At 52.9% G+C, this 17,128-nt stretch overlaps 1 protein-coding gene across 4 annotated transcripts in view; it reads right to left on the bottom strand.

Annotated features, from left to right (window-relative positions):
- Positions 1-263: 263 nt before the first annotated feature.
- The window catches only part of TRIM62 (tripartite motif containing 62), a 30,993-nt gene continuing 14,128 nt past the window's right edge, over positions 264-17,128 (bottom strand). For all 4 annotated transcript variants that reach the window (XM_060625155.3, XM_060625158.3, XM_060625156.3 and 1 more), the window contains 3 exons: positions 13,165-13,421; positions 12,225-12,340; positions 264-2,560 (listed from right to left, as the gene is read on the bottom strand). In XM_060625155.3, coding sequence (XP_060481138.1) covers positions 2,010-2,560; positions 12,225-12,340; positions 13,165-13,421 — 924 coding nt within the window. In that variant the 3' untranslated portion in view covers positions 264-2,009. The remainder of the gene's footprint in view (positions 2,561-12,224; positions 12,341-13,164; positions 13,422-17,128) is intronic.

Here is a 17,128-nt window from a genome sequence, read left to right as displayed (position 1 = left end):
GAAGTTGGATGCTTAACCGACTGAGCCACCCAGGCGCCCCTAGAACTCCGTTCTAATCCAAGTTCCACTGCTTCCCAGCATGGACTTGGGACTGTGGGCAAGTCATGTCTTCTCTCTGAACTTCATTTTCCACCTCTGTAAAGTGGGCATAATATTACATACCCAGTAGGTTTGCTTTGTGGATTAGCCATGTTAATACATGAATACCACCTGGGACAGAAAAGGCAGGCCTTTGTCAAAATGAATAGAACTGACCACTGACATTCTGTAACTTTAATTTAATACAAATTCATAACTCACAAAATGGGAAACATTTAAAATAAAAATACTGCTGGGGGGTGGCCCAGCTTCTGGTAGATGAAGGGGTGAGGTGAGAATGAGGATTCCTCCTGCCCACGGGGGACCCCAATGGGCAGCAGTTGTGAGGTGGGAGCCCCCCAAGTTCAGCTAGTCTGGCTCCTTTGGGATGAGGGTGGTCAGGGACCCCACAAGCTCAGAATCTAGGCTCCAGGACTAGAGAGCGAAGTGAAGGCTTGAGACATTCGGCCAGTGCTGCGGATAGATCCACCTCTTGGGCTCTTGCCCTCGGGCAGGGACAGGGCCACGGAGCAGGACACGTGGAGGCTCTGCTGCTTCAAAGCCAAGGCCTGGAGGTGAACTCCAGTGACAAAAACTGTGGATGGGCTTGTTCAACACCTAAACATCCTTCCGGGCCTTTTTGCATGGCTGCAGTGAGAAGAAAGAAAACTACGTTTCCCAGGCACCCTTGCCGCCAAAGTTCTGGATCTGATTTATGTTTCCCCAACAGTATCCCTCACAGAGATTTGGATTTGAGAACTAAACTGAGTGGGACAGAGGCAAGCCTCAGGACACCAATTTGCCGGCCCGGCCAGCGGTGGAGGGAACACAGTTCTGCGGTCAGCAGCTTCCTGATGCAGTGGCTTCCTGCAGGTGGGAGCCGCAAGTTGTTCCTGGAAATTCAGCAAGGAGTCTGCTCCTCCAGCCCTTCCAATGATTTTGCAAATCAGGGATGTGATAATAAATGCTGTCAAATTAAACTAGCTAAAGCAGCTCTTGTTTTCTGCAACAGGATCCTAACTGAGACAGACGCCAAGCCTGATGGGAAGTCCCAGCCAACAGCCTGTCCCAGTGCTCGCCTGAGACAACTGTTCCCCTCAGCCTCCCCGCACCCTAAGCCTGGTCACAGAGGCCGGTTTGGACCCTTATTTAAGCCTCTGGAGACCTCCATCACCCAGTGATGCGTGTCCTGCAGCTGCTTTTAGGCTACCGGGCTCTGCATCAGCCTTGCGTGCCATCATCCTGATTTTAGACCCGCGGCCTGGAAGTTGGTGGCACAGTGACCGTAACACGTGGGTTCAGTGACCGGGTGCCTCCCACAGGCCACAGCATCATCTCTACCTGCAGGTCAGTGGGAGAAACAGGAACCATAAAGCTCTTGGTCCAGAGGTAGAAGGAGAGGTGGTTCTCGGGAACCCTAGGACCAGCTACAGCCTGTGTCCACTGTGGGCTGGGATCAAGGGTCAAATGGCCCACGGTGGGGTGCCGGGCAAGTCTTAGACCTGGAAGCATAAGTGGGTTTCATGTATCTTTCAGGCTGCCAACTGCTGGCAACACTCTTGACACATCCTGAGGTCAGGGCATGTGGGAAGGAGAGAGACAGGGAGAAGCTCCCCCTCCCCGCCGCCCAGAGGATGGGGATGAGGGCTGGGCAGGGGCCGCCCTGAGGAGAAGCCATGTCACATCCTGGGACCAAAGCTGCCTCCCCATCAAGGTCAGAACTACAGGACACCAATGCTGATGGCATTTAAGAATCATGGAGCATGACCACCAATATAGAAGGGAAATGGAGGCTGAAGGGTAAACACCCAGCCCGAGGCCTCACGGGGTGTGGGGGCTACACTGGACCGGAGTCCTGGGCTCTGTCCCCTGGGCAGAGCTCTTGCTGGTGGCCGTGGCCCAGGTGGCCCCTGTGGGCTCCCTGCGCCGTCCTAGATGCGGACCGTGTTGATCCTCAACGGCTGCACGTTCTTGCCGTTGGCGTGGCTCTGCCCCGGGCTGAAGTAGGAGCAGAGCTTGCCCGGGAACTTCTCGCGGAATGTGTAGAGCCAGGACATGTCGTCGGCGTTGTAGAAGATGAGCAGGCCTTGGTCGTAGTCCAGGAACACGCCCACCTTGTCGAGCTTGTCGCGGACGTTAAGCCGCGTCCAGGGCTCGGTGCAGGCGCTGTACTGGTTGCCATCATGCATGACGATGCAGTAGAAGCCGCGGCTGGGCTGGATCTGGATGCTGCCCTTGCGGCTGGCCGCCTCGTGGGCCAGCCCGATCACCCACTGGGTCTTCTCCGCCACCACCACCTCCCAGTAGTGGACGCCGCTGCTGAAGGCCTCGGAGCCCAGCACCGACACCTCCACGTCGAAGCGCTTTGGCGAGTCCTGCAGCGGCTGTGGGTGCAGGTTGCCATAGGCCACGATGGTGCAGTCGTCGGACAGGATCAGGCGCTGGTGGGCAGTGCCCGGGTCCAGGGTCAGGGCGGCGGGCACTGCAGGGGGCGGAGGAGGGAGGAAAGATAAGTGGAGAGAAGGTTGGGGATCCACTCTGTGGTGTCTCCCCGAGGGCCAGGTTCTGGTTGGTGCCCAGGAGGCTGTGTGATGTGAACACATGTGATGCCTGCCCTCTCTGGTCCTCAGCTTCCTCCTCTGTAAAATGGAAGGGCGATAGCTGAAGTCCTTCCAGATTTAAGCCTGGCTGCAGGGGAGCAGAAGCTGTGGCTGCTTGTTCGTTGCCAATGCCTGGGGCAAGGACATAGTGGGCACCCCACAAAAGTTTGCTGAGTAAACCATAATGAAATCCAGAATTAGGGAACTTCAGAACTGAGAGAGCTTAAAGATTATCCCAGGTGCTGGTAATCACCCTGGGACTGGGGGATAAGGAAATCTGTGGGGTGGGGTGTGGGTTTCCTCAGTAGGTGGGATCCATGCATCTAAATGCCCTGAATGAGGGGCGCCTGGGTGACTCAAGTTGGTTAAGCATCCGACTCTGGCTCAGGTCAGGATCTCACAGCTCGTGAGTTTGAGCCCCGGGTCGGGCTCTGTGCTGACAGCTCAGAGCCTGGAGCCTGCTTTGGATTCTGTCTCCCTCTCTCTCTGCCCCTCCCCAGCTTGCATTCTGTCTCTCTCTCAAAAATAAACATTAAAAAAATTAAAATTAAAAATAAAAAAAAACATTAAAAAAATAAACATTAAAAAAATTAAAAAAAATTTGTAAATGCCCTGAATGAAATGCACAGGGAAGTCCCACGACCCCTTTGCCACCCATAAATTTTCAAATGCTCAAGCAGACAATCATGTGGATGAAAAATCACTTTTATAATGACCTAAAATTACAACTTAACTCCCTTTTATGTATAAACAGGAAATCTTTTTTAAAAGTTTTTATGTTTATTTTTGATAGAGAAAGAGAGAGAAAGAGAGAGAGAGAACGTGAGCAGGGGAGGGGCAGAGAGAGACAGAGACCCAGAATCTGAAGCAGGCTACAGGCTCTGAGCTGTCAGCACAGAGCCTTACCGGGGGACTTGAACCCACAAGCCAGGAGATCATGACCCGAACTGAAGTTGGATGCTTAACCGACTGAGCCACCCGAGTGCCCTGGGAAGGAAATCATTTTGTACAGTTTTAACAGACTGAGTACTACTACCATGTAAACTGAGGGGAGACTGAACTTGGTTTGTTTGGAACTTTGCTGAGAATTGTTCACTTTTTGGGAAAGTATATGTCTGAGAAAAATGCCACTGACTCATATAACCTACCTGTTGTGGACCATATGTGAGGCACAGTTGTGTTTCATCTACGGTGTGAGCACCTGACTGCTTCATTATGTTTTCCACTGTGGCTGTGAGTGAGCATGTACAGATTGGCATACACAATATTTTATTATAAATCATTTCCTTCTATTTTTCCTTTACATTGTCATCAGACTATGTATATACATACCTGTATATATACGTTTCTCAAGTTTATATACATAGTGAAGTTGTGGAAAGGTTATTATTACCTTTGAGACATTGCAAACTATTTGTTATGAAATGTAGGTGACAGGTCTGAAAAAGCGGAAAACCATGGATTCTAGGCCGACTCTTCCACTTGACAGATGGGGAAAATGAGACCCAGGGAGGAGAGGTGACTAATCTCAGGTCACCCAGCACTCAAAGGCAGGGCGAGGACTAAGCAAGGTCATGTGCAATCCAGCCCCAGCTCTACCTGTCACACGTCACTTCCACCACACGCAGCCCCAACACCTTCACCCGGACTGCCCCTCCACTGCCTCCTCCCTGCTTGTTGTAATCACCTCTGCATGAGGCTCAACTCCAGGGCCCATCTTGTGAGAAGCCTTCCTGGTTGCCCACAGGAAGGTGGTTGCTCCCTGGTTGCTCTTTCTTCTGAAATTCCTTAATTTTGTGTTCTGGTTGTATAAGGGGTATTGTCTTCTGTGCCCACATCTTTTTGCACCATTTGCACCAGGAGGGTAAGGGCTGTGTACCATGCAGATAGGCTGTCCCTTGTGCGCCCGGTGCCCAGCACAGAGACAGGCATGGTGAGCGTTTCCAGAAAGGCTCACCAAATTAAACTGGCCCTTGCTTGTGTTCTCGTGGACAGGTGGCACAGGCTGGGTCATCCTGTTCCGGGCTGGCCACACTGGCTTAGCAGGTCTGGCTCTCAGAGTCTCATGCACTCTCATGTCAAGGGTTCTATTTACTCTCTCCTCCGTGACGGAGCTGATGCCCAACCAGAAGATGGAGAACCTGGAAGTGGCCTTCCTGAGCCTGGATGACCATTTCCAGGCCAGAGCAAGACAGAGGCGAGGAAGGGTGAGGAAAAGGAATCCTGCTGCCAGTACCCAGGAGCGAACAATTTCTTCATCCTGCTCTCTGGCGGTTTCGTTATCTGGTGAAGCAGAAACATGACTACACTTGGCTGGAGCCTTACCCCCTCCTTCTATCACCTCTGTTGGCTGCACGCATGCACGGAAATAAAACGCCTCAGTGGTGGCAACTGTCACCAACAGGGAGCAACAGCCAGTTTCTGAACTGGTGCTCCCGTTCACAAGGCCACTAACAAAGCTGACCGCTGACTTACATCGAGCTCTTTCCACGAGCTCTGTTAGGAGTAAATTTAGTTTTGCATTTTACATTCTCCTTTCCTGTTCTTTGAACTCAGAGGGATGCATGGAAACAATTAGCCCTGTGAATAGAGGGGTCAGTCAGTGGAATCACAATTCTCTATCCAGGGACATGGAAGAGGGGGAGTCAGGGGAAGGAAGACACTGGATCAGTGGACATATGTTTTACCCTGTGGTCCGAGCGGTCACAGGGCAGCCTGTCAGAACCAGAGGCTCCTGCCACATGGAATGTAGGAATTCCCACAGTGGGGTCAGGAGGTGAGAGGTGGAGGGAGGTGTAGGAAGTTATGTGTGAAGGGAGGTAAGGGAAAGAAAAATCTAATTAGACACAGATGGGCCACTCCTCCCGGCTGTGGAATGCGGGTCACACTCAGGCGTGTACAGAGGAAGGGTTAGAGCACGCACAAAGCCAAGGTGTGGGCAGCGGCAGTTCTGAGTGCCACGCGGGAGCCTGTGGTGCTCAGGATGATCTAGGAGGTCAGCAACAGGCAGGAACTGCAGCTCCGGGCAGAAGGACCGTGAGACGGGGCGGGGGAGGGGCGGAGACACTAGCACACCAGATGGAGGGCTCAGCCCCAGACTCTCAAGCCTAATGTGGGGCAACGTGGGCTACTTCCAGTGCCACCGATGAGTGGGGAGGGCGCTCCAGGAGGCAGCCAAGTGGGCTCTCAGTGGTTCTGAGATTGGGCCCACAAAGATGAGCCTGCAGTGCAGAGGAAATCCTGACTGCGTAGAGTGCCAGCTCCTTGGGCGTGGAGCCTCAGCTTGGAAGCCCAGGGGACTGGGTGAGGGCAGGGCCCGCCACTCATTGGGTGGGCCTAGGGGCGGGGTCTGCTGTTCATTGGGCAGTGCTGGCAGTAGAGGCGGGACTAGGTGGGGGAGGGGCCTGATAACTGGGTGCTGAGTTCCACATCTCAGGGGCAGGGCTAGGGGCGGGGCCTGGTATTCTTATTGGCATAGGGCGTGGCCTGATTCTCAGAAGCTTTTTACACTCCAAAGGACAGGCTGGGGTCCACCTCCAGGGTCTCCCATCTCCTCATAAACAGAGGTTCTGTCTTCCAGGCCTCCTTCCCACCCTCCCTGAGGCGACGGCTGGCAGGAGTAACAGCCTTCAGACCACAGACAGACCTAGAAGGGGGCCTAGCAACACCTTTTCTCCGCTCTGAGACGTCAGTCCGGGGTGGAGACTGGCAATCCCTCCACCCATCCTTTATCCTTGGGAGAAGTGCCAGACCTCAGCAAAACAAACCAGTCCCCTGGGGTTCACTATAGTACAGATCAGAGCTCTTTTCTAGGTCCTGACACACTGTTTTATAAAAACAAAAAGCAGGTATTGAAGCAGCCCATTTAAGCCTGAGACCTCGAGGTCAAAGGCATTTAGGGCGGGCATGGACTGTGGAGGCCCCAGGAAAATGTGTTCTGGCCATCTTCAACCACACATCACAGGCCCAAGCAGCAGAGAAACCCCCTAGTCAAGTACTATCACTTGGCAGCAGATGGCTGGTTCCTCTTTGTTCTCAAGGACAGTGGCTTGACCCTTCAGAAGCCTGATAGGACAGGAGACGCTGCCAGCTCTTTCCTCTGGCCAGGCCCTTACATAATCTGCTGCCCCAGTTCTCCCACCTCTTCGGCCCCCTCTGCGCCATACTGGCATTTGAGAAACACGTTCACACCCACTGGTTCATGGGAATACCACAGCAGCCCTAGGAGTGCAAGTTACCATCCCATTTTCCAGAAGAGGAAACTGAGGCTCCAAGGAGACTTCTCTGAGTTAAGTGGCCTGCTCAGGTTGCCACTTGGGGTGGAAGTAGAGTTGGAACTTGAGTTAAAGCCTTGTCACACCATGTTCTTTCCTCTGTGTGGCTCCAGAAAGCCTGCTCAGCAAGACTGAGGAACCAACTGATTTGTCATTATAATAATGATAAACAAGTATCAAGTTCTTACTAAGTTCCAGGATTATTATCACAAATAGATAATTTTATTTAATTCTTATCCCTAGGCTGGGAGATAAATCACATCTTCTCCATCCCTGTTTTACAGAGGAGAAAACTGGCCCAGAGAGGGCAGTGATTTGCCCTGGGCTACACAGCTAGGTGGTGAGCACGCTGGAACCCACAAATGACTGGATTCAGGTGAGCAGGGGGAGGGGCGAGCCGCCCAGAAGAGGCAGATGGTAAAAGCAAAGGCAGGCAGTGTCTGGTGTCCTGGGAGCAGAGGCCACCTGGTCTGGCTGGGGAGAAAGTTTGTGCTTGGGGGCAGCAACAATCAGGCCAGGCAGTTGGAGGGTTTCCAATGTCGGCTGAAGGGTGGGGACAGGGGGTGGGTGGTGGGTAGAGAGTGGAGGTTCCAAAGCAAGGGGAGTGACAGGTGCTAAACGGAGTTCTCAGATGACCCAATAGGAAGCCCAAACTGGAAGCAGGGCAGGCAGGAAGCTGCTAGAATCCATGGGCTAGTTCCCTGGGGGCGCCTGCCCCTCCCATCTGGACATAAAGGGCCTTGGTGCTGGCAGAGGAGCCATAGTGACTTCACAGGCCCTACAGACAAAGGAAGGGGCCTGGCTAACCAGGTCACTGGTCTCTGAACTCCCCAGGGACCGCTATCCTTGGCAGGATGTTCAGGGCACAGACTACTGCTCCTTCAGCCCCTCTTCCACGCAGTTTTCTCTGGGTCAGTGGTTCTCAACTGGGGCGATTTGCCTCGCAGGGGCCATTGGACAATGTCTGGAGACATTTTTGGTTGTCAAAACTGGGGAGGGGAGCATCTAGTTGGGTAGATACCAGGAATGCTGCTGAACATCCTATCATGCACAGGACAGCCCCCTAAATAAGGAATTATCCAGCTCCAAATGTCAACAGTGCTGATGTTGAGAAACCCTGCTCTGGGGCAACCAGCAAGTTCCCACATCCATTTACTCACTTGTGAGGGAGTTGGGAAGGGGCTAACATCCCTATTTTACAGAGGAGGAAACTGAGGCTCAGAGGAGAAGTGACTTGTTCAGGATGTGTGGCAAGTTCCATTCAAAAATACTTACTGAGTACCTACTTTATTCTAGTAGCAGAACTGAGACTCGGATTCATTCATTTCTTTATTTACTTTTCCACAAACATTTACCGTGCTGGCTGCTCTAGGGATCTACGGTGATGAATTAGACCCAGGCCTGACCCTGAGCTAAAAGTCTAGCGACACAGACAGCTACACACACATTGACAAAAGAATGAGATCAGAAAAGTGCAGGGCTACCTGAAGAAACCCAGGAAGGCTTCCCAGAGGAGGTGTTTATAAACTAAGACATGAAGGGGAGTAGGAGTTAGTCATCAAAGCCTGAGGTTTGTGTAGAGGGCACAAGGGAGCAGCATGTGTGAAAGTGGAGGAGGGAGAATATGGCTCATTTAAGACCAGAAGATGGTTCGGTGTGGCTGAGTATGATGTGGAAGGGAGAGTGAGAGAATGGCAGGGCGCAGGTCTTATAGGGCCTGGATCTTCAGGCCGAGGTGCCTGGATTGCCTCTCTAAGCTGTCACAAGGACGCAGCGGGTGGTAGCCAAGACAGATAGAGCTCCTGAGACCAGCCGCCCGAGGGGCTGCCCTGGGTCAATGGTGGGGGACGCGCTTCTTGCCTCCTTGAGTTATGCAGTTTCACCCATGTGTGGCCCTCATCCTGCTGGGTCTCAGTGTGGAGGTCCCTCCACGTCTAGGAGCACATAGAGGCCAGAAGGACCCCAAGAGGATAACCCAGAGTCCCCCTAGTCTGCTGGAAAATGCGCCCTTCCCCAGACTAGGCACAGATCCAGATTTAAGAGTACCAGGAATGGGGTGCCTGGGTGGCTCAGTTGGTTAAGTGTCTGACTTTGGCTCAGGTCATGATCTCACAGTTTGTGAGTTTGAGCCCCATGTCGGGCTGTGTGCTGACAGCTTGGGGCCTGGAGCCTGCTTCAGATTCTGTGTCTGTCTCTGTCTCTCTCTCTTTGCACCTCCCCTGCTTGCAGTCTGCCCCTCTCTCTCTCAAAAAACAAATAAACATTAAAAAAATTTTTTAAAAATAAATATTTTTTTTAAAAATTAATAAAAAAAAAAGTACCAGGAGCTGTCCCTTCACTCCTGGGAAATCAGTATTGATACATCAAGTGTGGTCCTCAGCCACCTACAGGGAACCAACCGCCCATCCCTGTCCAGCATTCACACGCTCAGTGGTGCCTTCAGCCTCTCTCCATCCCTATCTGGAAGGCCCGATCATGAGCATCCTGGGTTCATTCATGCTCCTCCCCCACTGCCTTTGCCCATGCAGCTCCCCACACTGGGGACAGTCTGGAGGCACCACCAGGCCCCAGCCTTCCCGGAGTGGCAAAGCCATCAGCCTTCAGCGCCCGGTTCAGACATCTGTTCCTAACAGCTCTGTGCCTGCTTTCTAATCTGAAAAAATGAGGATAATAATAGTGCCGACCTCTGAGGGAGGATTCCCCTTTATATCCTTGTCTTACCTCTAAAGGACGTGGTGCCTTTGTAGGTTGTATGATTTCGGGTCCCAGGGTCTACTCACTCTACTAGAAACCTGTTCAGACCTTCTCTCCCAGCAAACCTCCCATTACCTCCTCTTGCCCATCATCATCTCAGCGCATGACCTTGCTTCCTACCTCGCTAGGAAAGGGGAGGCTATGGGCAGAGAGTTCCCTCAAGCTCCCACCGCTGCCCATTTATTCTCTCTCCTCTGGGCTCCTGAAGATGAGCTGTCAGAAGAGGCAGCAGCAGACCCCACTCCTGGCTGTCCCTGCAGCACCTCTCTCTGCCCTGCATCCTCGGTTTTGCCACTGGGTCTTTCTCATCACCCACAGATAGGCTGTTACTTCTCCCACCTTCAACAGCCTCTGCCGCCTTCTCGCTCCTTCCCTTAAATAAAACTCCTTGAAAGCACTGTCTCCGCTCGCTCCCCTCCCATTCTCTCTTTTTTTAATTTTTAGAGAGGAGTGCGTGTGCAAGCAAGCATGAGTGAAGGCGGGGGGCCGGGGGTGAAGAGAGAGAGAGAGAGAGAGGGAGAATTCCAAGCAGGCTCCATGCTCAGCCTGGAGCCCAATGCAGGGCTCGATCCCACGGCCCTGGGATCATGACCTGAGCTGAAACCAAGTTGGATGCTCAGCCAAATCAAATCAACTGACTGAGCCACCCAGATGCCTCATGTCCCTTTCTCTCGGACAGCTTCCTATCCGGCTTAGGCCCCTGTGGCTCCACCAAAGCTCTTGTCACTGAAGACCTCCATGTTGCCAGAGAACAGTCAGTTCCGGGTTCTCTCACTTGGCTTAGCGGCCTTTGTTGCCATTAGCCACTCTCTACTTGGCTTTCAGGACTCACCCAGGTTCCCCTCCCATTTCTCTGGCTGCTCCTTCCTGGTCCTCTTGGCTGGGTCTCCCTCCTGTCCCTAACCTCTAGGAGTGCCCCAGGGCTCCAAAGTTTAGAGTGACTTCATCTCTCTTCCCTCCACTCTCACTTTCTAGGTGATCTCACCTAGGCTCATCAAATACTGTCCACGCGATGCCGACACTGCCCTGACCCTTGTCCTGTACTGCACGTGTCATCCCAACTGCCTTCTCTACACCTGCACTTGGACATCTCATCGGTACTGCAGACCTCACACGCTTACAGCTCTGTCCTTCCAGGCACCTCAGCCCAAATCGCTGTAGTTTCCTTGTCTTCTTTCTCTCCCACCCCAGTTCTCTCCCATTCGTTAGCAAATCCTGTCGGCTCTCCCTTCAGAATATATCTTAAATCTGATCACTCCTTTCTGCCTCCACTGCCATCACCCTGCTCCAAGCCACCATCACCTCGCCTGCAGTATTGTGGTAGCCTCCACCAGTTTCCCAGCCTCCACCCTCCATCCCCTTCAGTCTGGTCCCAACCCAGCAGCAAGAGGGAGCCGCTAGGAAGTTAAGCTTACGTCACTGCCTGTCCCCAAACCCTCCAATGGCTCCCATCTCACTCAGCGTGAAATCTGAAGTTCTCACGCTGGCCTGTAGGCCCTCACGGGCTGGCCACTGCTGCCTCCCTGACCTCCTCACCTCTACTCTCTTCTACTCTAGCCACATGAGTCTCCTCACTGTTCCTTGTACACGTCAGGCTTGCTCTGCCTCAGGGCCTTTGTACTTGCTATCCCCACCGCCAGGAACACTCTTCCCTCAGAAACCTGCATGGATCACTCTCCTTCTTCCTTCAGGCCTTTACTTCTTCTTCTTTTTTTTTTTTTTCAGTATTTATTTATTTTTGAGAGAAAGTCGGGGAAGTGAGAGAGAGAAAGAATGAGCAGAGAGAGAGAGGGAGAGAGAGAGAATCCCAAGCAGGCTCCGCACTGTCAGTGCAGAGCTCAATGTGGGACTCAGCTCCACAAACTGTGAGATCACGACCTGAGCTGAAATCAAGAGTCAGACGCCCAACTGAGTGAGCCTCCCAGCTGCCCCCAGGCCTTTACTTCTATGCTTCCTTCTCGGTGAGGTCTTCTAACTGGGTCCTCCACCTAAAATCTCTATCCTACCTCAACATCCCCTCGCTCCCTTCCTTATCTTTTATCCTTATCTAATGAACTATGGAATTTACTTATTTACTTTTATTTTCTCTCTCCTTATGATGTAAGATCCACAAAGGCAGGGACCTTTTGCCTGTGTTGCTCACGGCTACATCTCCAACACTTAGACTAGCACGTGGTGTGAAGCAGGGGGTTTGATATGTGCTGAATGTATAGGATGGATGAATGAACTGTCCAACGCCTCAGTCTCTTCATCTGGAGAATGGATACACTAATGGAACCGACCTCATGGTTGTATGAGGACTCACTGAGCTGAGTGATTACGCAGGTGCCCAGCACGAGCCCTGGAACACAGTAGGTGCTCAGCAAGAAACTCTTCTCATCCCTCTGCCCTGCCCCCAGGCAGTGATTAGAGCAGGCAGCTGGGCTGGGATGTACCCCCCCACCCCCCCTTAGCTCCTGCCCAGGATAACCCTTGCCTCTTCGTTGGCCCTGTTGGTAACTGGCAGGAAGGGCCTTACCTGGGTGGATGTCCTGGAACAGGGACTTCCAGATGGTGTACTGCAGGGGGCCTGTGTACTTGGAGGTCGGGAAGTCTTCGTAAGTCAGATTGGTCTCATGGATTTTCCCTTTAAGCCTGGAAGGAAAGCAGGAGAGCAGGCTGCATTGGGGGCCGGATTTCTGTCCCAACACACGGGGGGCCCCACAGCCACCTTCAGGGCAGCTGACAGGGAGCAAGGCCGTGTATTTAAAGTCTGCCAGCCCCAGGTTCAAGTGCCTGCTTGTGCCACTTCCTACCTCTCCTAGCCTCAGTTTCCTTATCTTTAAAATGGGTGCTATGATAGCACCTGCCTCCTAGGCTTGTGGTGAGGATTACATGGCGTCATGTATGTACAATGCTTATCACTGTGCTTGGCTCACGGTCAACACCAAATACGTGATGTTAGTTGTCAGTATTGATCATCAACCGACCGATAATTAAGTGTTATTATTTCTAACGGTGGCGATGGGAGAAGAGAGACCTGGAGTTGAATCCTGGCTCTGTCATATACTAGATGAGGGGCCTCGGCCAATTGACGTAGCTTCTCTGTGCCTGTTTCTACACGTGTGAAATGGAGATGACAGCAAGGGAGCTAATAGGATTATAATAATATAAATATTATTTATTATCAATAATATCAATGTTATTATAAAGACTATAATATGTACTTGTACTATAACATAAATAACATTGTACTGTAAGTAATATTCTATGATTCTACTTATTACATATAGAACGATAGAAACACATAAAGCCTTAGACCAGGCTCTGGCACACAGCCAATGCCCCGTAACTGTCTGATGAAGATGTGAGTGAATGAATTCTCTGCTAACCACCCCATCTGCCTCCAGGGCCATCTCCCCACACAGGCTGGGGACGGGATGCCCGTCTGGGGAAGGCAGCCCGTGGCGGGCACGTACCGCTCGGACAGGGAGGCCACCCCAGCCAGGAAGGTGTGTCGGTCGGTTTCGGCCAGCCGCTCCTGCAGGATCTGGGCCCCCTCCTGCACCTTGCGCAGCTGCTGGCTGTAACGCTGGACTTTCTGCTCAATGTCGGTTAGCGTGCGGGCCGTGTCCGCCTCCAGCTCCTCCAGCATGGCCTTCTGCCGCTCGCGCAGTAGCCGGTGCAGCCGCTCGAAGGCCTCACCGATGGTGGTCCGCAAGCTTTTGGTGGAAGACTGTGGGGACAGTCATCAGGGGTTATGCCAGGGGGAGCAGATGGGGTGACCCCTGGGAGAGAAGAGGAAACCGAGAGCCTTGGCACGGCGAGAGGAAAGGGTGGGGAAGGGCACACTCCGTGGTGGGAACGGCAGCTGTTAAAGTGCAATGGCATGTCAGGCTGGCATGGCCGGGGATGGCACACACTTCCACGTGCCCATCAGGACACTCATGAAGTGCTCTGGGTGAGACACTGAGGCTTGCACTAGAGGGGCTGCGGGCTTGAAAGACATTTGGGGGCAGTCTCTTTAGCCCCGGTGACTGACAGGCTGGCTGTAGGGGTACAGGAAAGAAAGGTGTGAGGATGATGCCCAGATTTCTGGCTTGGGGGTGGGAGGGACAGAGAAGCTGGGGGAGAACAGGGGGGCAGGAAAAGACGCTGAGTTCAGTCCAGGATACAGTGAGGTCTTTCTTTAAAAAAAAAAAAAAAAATCACTCAGGGGTGCCTGGTTGGCTTAGTCAGTACAGCATAAGACTCTTGATCTCAGGGTTGTGAGTTCAAGCCCCATGTTGGGCATGGAGTCTTAAAAACAAACAAACAATAAAATTAAAATTTAAAAAATCACACATGGGGTTCAAGCAAAGATGACAAGGAGATCACAGATGGCAGAGAGCTTTATAAACTGCAATGTGCCGGGCAAACCTTGGCGGTCGCTCATCCTTGAGACCCCCTGGCTGAAAAACAAGAGCTGGAGGCAAAAGCCACGATCACAGGAGGCAAGACTGGACTTGCACATTTCTCTGTTCCCGCGGGCATTGGCAGGCTCAGGAGGGGCCTGAGTGGTGCAGGGCGCAGGCTTTGGTACCCACCAGCCTGGGTGAGAATCCCAGCTCTGGGTCTCTAGCTGTGGAAACCTCGGTTGCCTAATGTCTCTGAGCCTGTTTTCTTCCCTGTGAAAGGGGTAATGCAACCACGTCGCAGGGTTCTGGTGAAGACTAAGCGAGGGCATGTTCACAAAATGCACGCCATTGTCTGAAGTGCAGAAAAAGAGCCTGGTTATTAAAGGGGATCCATTCTAACAGGCACACCCTAAAAGTCTTCACTGAGAGATGGCTTCTGAGCTGGGGCCCGAAGGAGGGGCAGGATGTCAACCGGGGGTGTGGGGAGCAGCCGGAGTCAGGACAACACGGGATACAGAAGTGTGGCCAGGCAGCAGCAGCGTGTGGGACCTGCCTCTGCAATTTTACTTTGTGGGATTCTGGCTGGGAGTTCACAGAGTCAGAGACCCCGCTGTGTTCAGTGCCCAGGGCTCTGTGGGAGGTTCAACAAAGGCTCAATTAGGGCCAGTTCCCTCCTGTCGCGGCAGCAGGAAGAAGTGCTGGCAGTGGGCCAGCCTCCCCGCGCATGCCCACCCAGAGCGCCAGGCAGACAAAGGGGGCGGGGGAGAAGCTGGGGATGAACAGCCAGGCTGCTGTGGCCTCCCGGAGCCCCTTCCTGCACCCTGAGGCTTCTGTGCGGGTCACGGCGGGGGTGACGGGGCCTGCCCTTCCTGCATCATCTCCTGCTGCCCTCCAAGGACCCCCAAATCCCACGGCCACCCCTTCCGGCTCCTTCTCAACCCCTCTATGACAGTGTTTGGTGCACTGGCCACCCTCTACCGGCGGCAGGTTCTGGTTTGCCTCCCACCTCTATGGCTGCTCTCTCTGGGCCAGCTCCTTCCATTCTCACCTACATGGCCTCCTTCCTGTTTGACCCCATGGCTTTGAGGATGGCTCCCGTGTCCTTAGCCATGGTCTTGAGTGTCTCCTGAGCACCACATTCATCCTTCCACCTGCCTCAACTACACATACTCCTGGGATCCCACAGCCCATCCAACTCTCTCGGTCCGCAAGTCAACTCTGGGTCTTTGGCAACAAATTCACTGCCAGAGTGATCCTTCTGATGTGCAAAGTGGGTCAAAGCCAATGTTGTGTTTAGGAACATTTCTTGGCTCCTTGATAACCAGTAAAACACTCGATTCCTTAGCCTGGCATTCAGAGTCCTCAATCTGACCCCAGCTCACCTCTCTAGTGCCACTGCATTGTAATTACACCTGCCTAGAATGGGCCCCACCCCCAACAAACTCTTTATTCAACAGGCAAACTCCTACTCATCCTGCAAGACCCAGCTTGAAAGCTACCTCCTCGGTGACATCCTCCCTAACTTTTTCAGGCAGTTAAATAGTTAAATGTCTCCAGAGCATTTTGTAAATATTCCTAATACACAGTCTCACATTTTATGTGGCTCCAGCTAGTGGATGAACCCCCCGGGGGTAGGAATGACGTCTTTTTCAGCCTTGCGCTTCCTGTGCCCATCCCAGGGCCTGGCACAGGCTGGCAGTCAGAACCTGCTTGAGAGGTGAAGGGGGAAAGAGTCTTGCAAAAAGTTGCTCTGCAGAGGTGAGTGCAGACTCTGTCTTCTTTTTAGGGTACGGGCTAGTGTCTCCAGGACGAAAGAAGATGGGTAGGAAAAGGGAGACAGGCAGGGAGAGGTCAGCTCAAAAGAACAACATCGGAGTGACAGCCAGCCACCACACGTGATTCAAGGCTGTCCCTGAAAGGTCCTCCCCCCTCCCAGCCTACCTGTCCTATTGACCACAAAGCCATAGATCTTGCTGAGGACACCCCAGCACATGCCTGGAATATGCCAGAACTAGGTTCTGACAAAACTGGACAGTAAGCTGCCAACTAGCCACTTACTAGCTGTGATGCCTTAGGCTTGTTCCTCAACCTCTCTGTGCCTCAGTTTCCTTGCCAATAAAATGGAGATAACATTCCTCCATCAAAAGTTGCCTCTCCCCCAACCCCCCGCACACACTCACTTGTTCTACAACTACTGATTGTGTGTGGGAGGCACTGTGCTAGGTTCTGGGGAGTCCCGCTGTCATAGAGATGACATTCCGCGGGGTTCAGTGAAACAATGAATGGGAAACACAATTACCCGCACAGAGAAAGGTTCCACTCAACCGGTGTGCCCCGTTTATTCTAGTTTCTTTCTAGGGCAGAGCCACCCCCACCCCACCCCCAGTCCCTCTGGTGCTGTGGCTGGGAAAGTAGCCCGTACCCCAGCCCACCACATCCCTGGGAATACACTGGGGCTTGGAGGAATTGGGGCTGCTTCAGAAAAATACCCTGCCAAGAATGCGTCACTTGGTCAGGACCGACCAAAGAAAACACTGGGCCTGGGGAGGGAGATCAGACAGGCCCTCAGGCTGGGCCACTGGAGGGGCAAGCTCTGCAGGAAAGCCGAGTCAGGCACCAGGTGAAATATGACCTCCAAAGCATCCATAGGCATTTCTTGTATAAACACCCCAGTCCAGACAGGAAGCAGGGCTGGGGGAACTGGAGGGGGAGCTGGCCCCACAGGACCCCCCAGAGGTAGACAGATGGACAGGAAAGCAGGGGAGGAAAAGGTCAGTGGAGAAAAACAATGGGGAGTGGAGAGAAGAGATTGCTGGGGGGAAAACCAGACCATAATATTCCGTTCTCATTCACACAGAGGCTTCCATTAGCTTCTCTTCACCTGAGAGGTGCTGAACCACCGGACAGATGGGGGAACTGAGGCTGTGGGAGGCAAATAGGCTAGAGTCCTCTAACTGTTCTCATCTGTTGCCTGCTGAGGGTCCTGCCTGCAGGCAGTCCAGAATGTTCTCTGAAGAAATGTTTGTCATGACCTTCCCAAGACCCC

Source organism: Panthera onca, chromosome C1 (genome assembly GCF_046562875.1).
Source record: "Panthera onca isolate mPanOnc1 chromosome C1, mPanOnc1 haplotype 2, whole genome shotgun sequence".
In the NCBI taxonomy this organism is placed as follows: domain Eukaryota; kingdom Metazoa; phylum Chordata; class Mammalia; order Carnivora; family Felidae; genus Panthera; species Panthera onca.
Note: the sequence above shows the minus strand (reverse complement) of the source record. Positions and strands in the feature narration are given on the sequence as shown.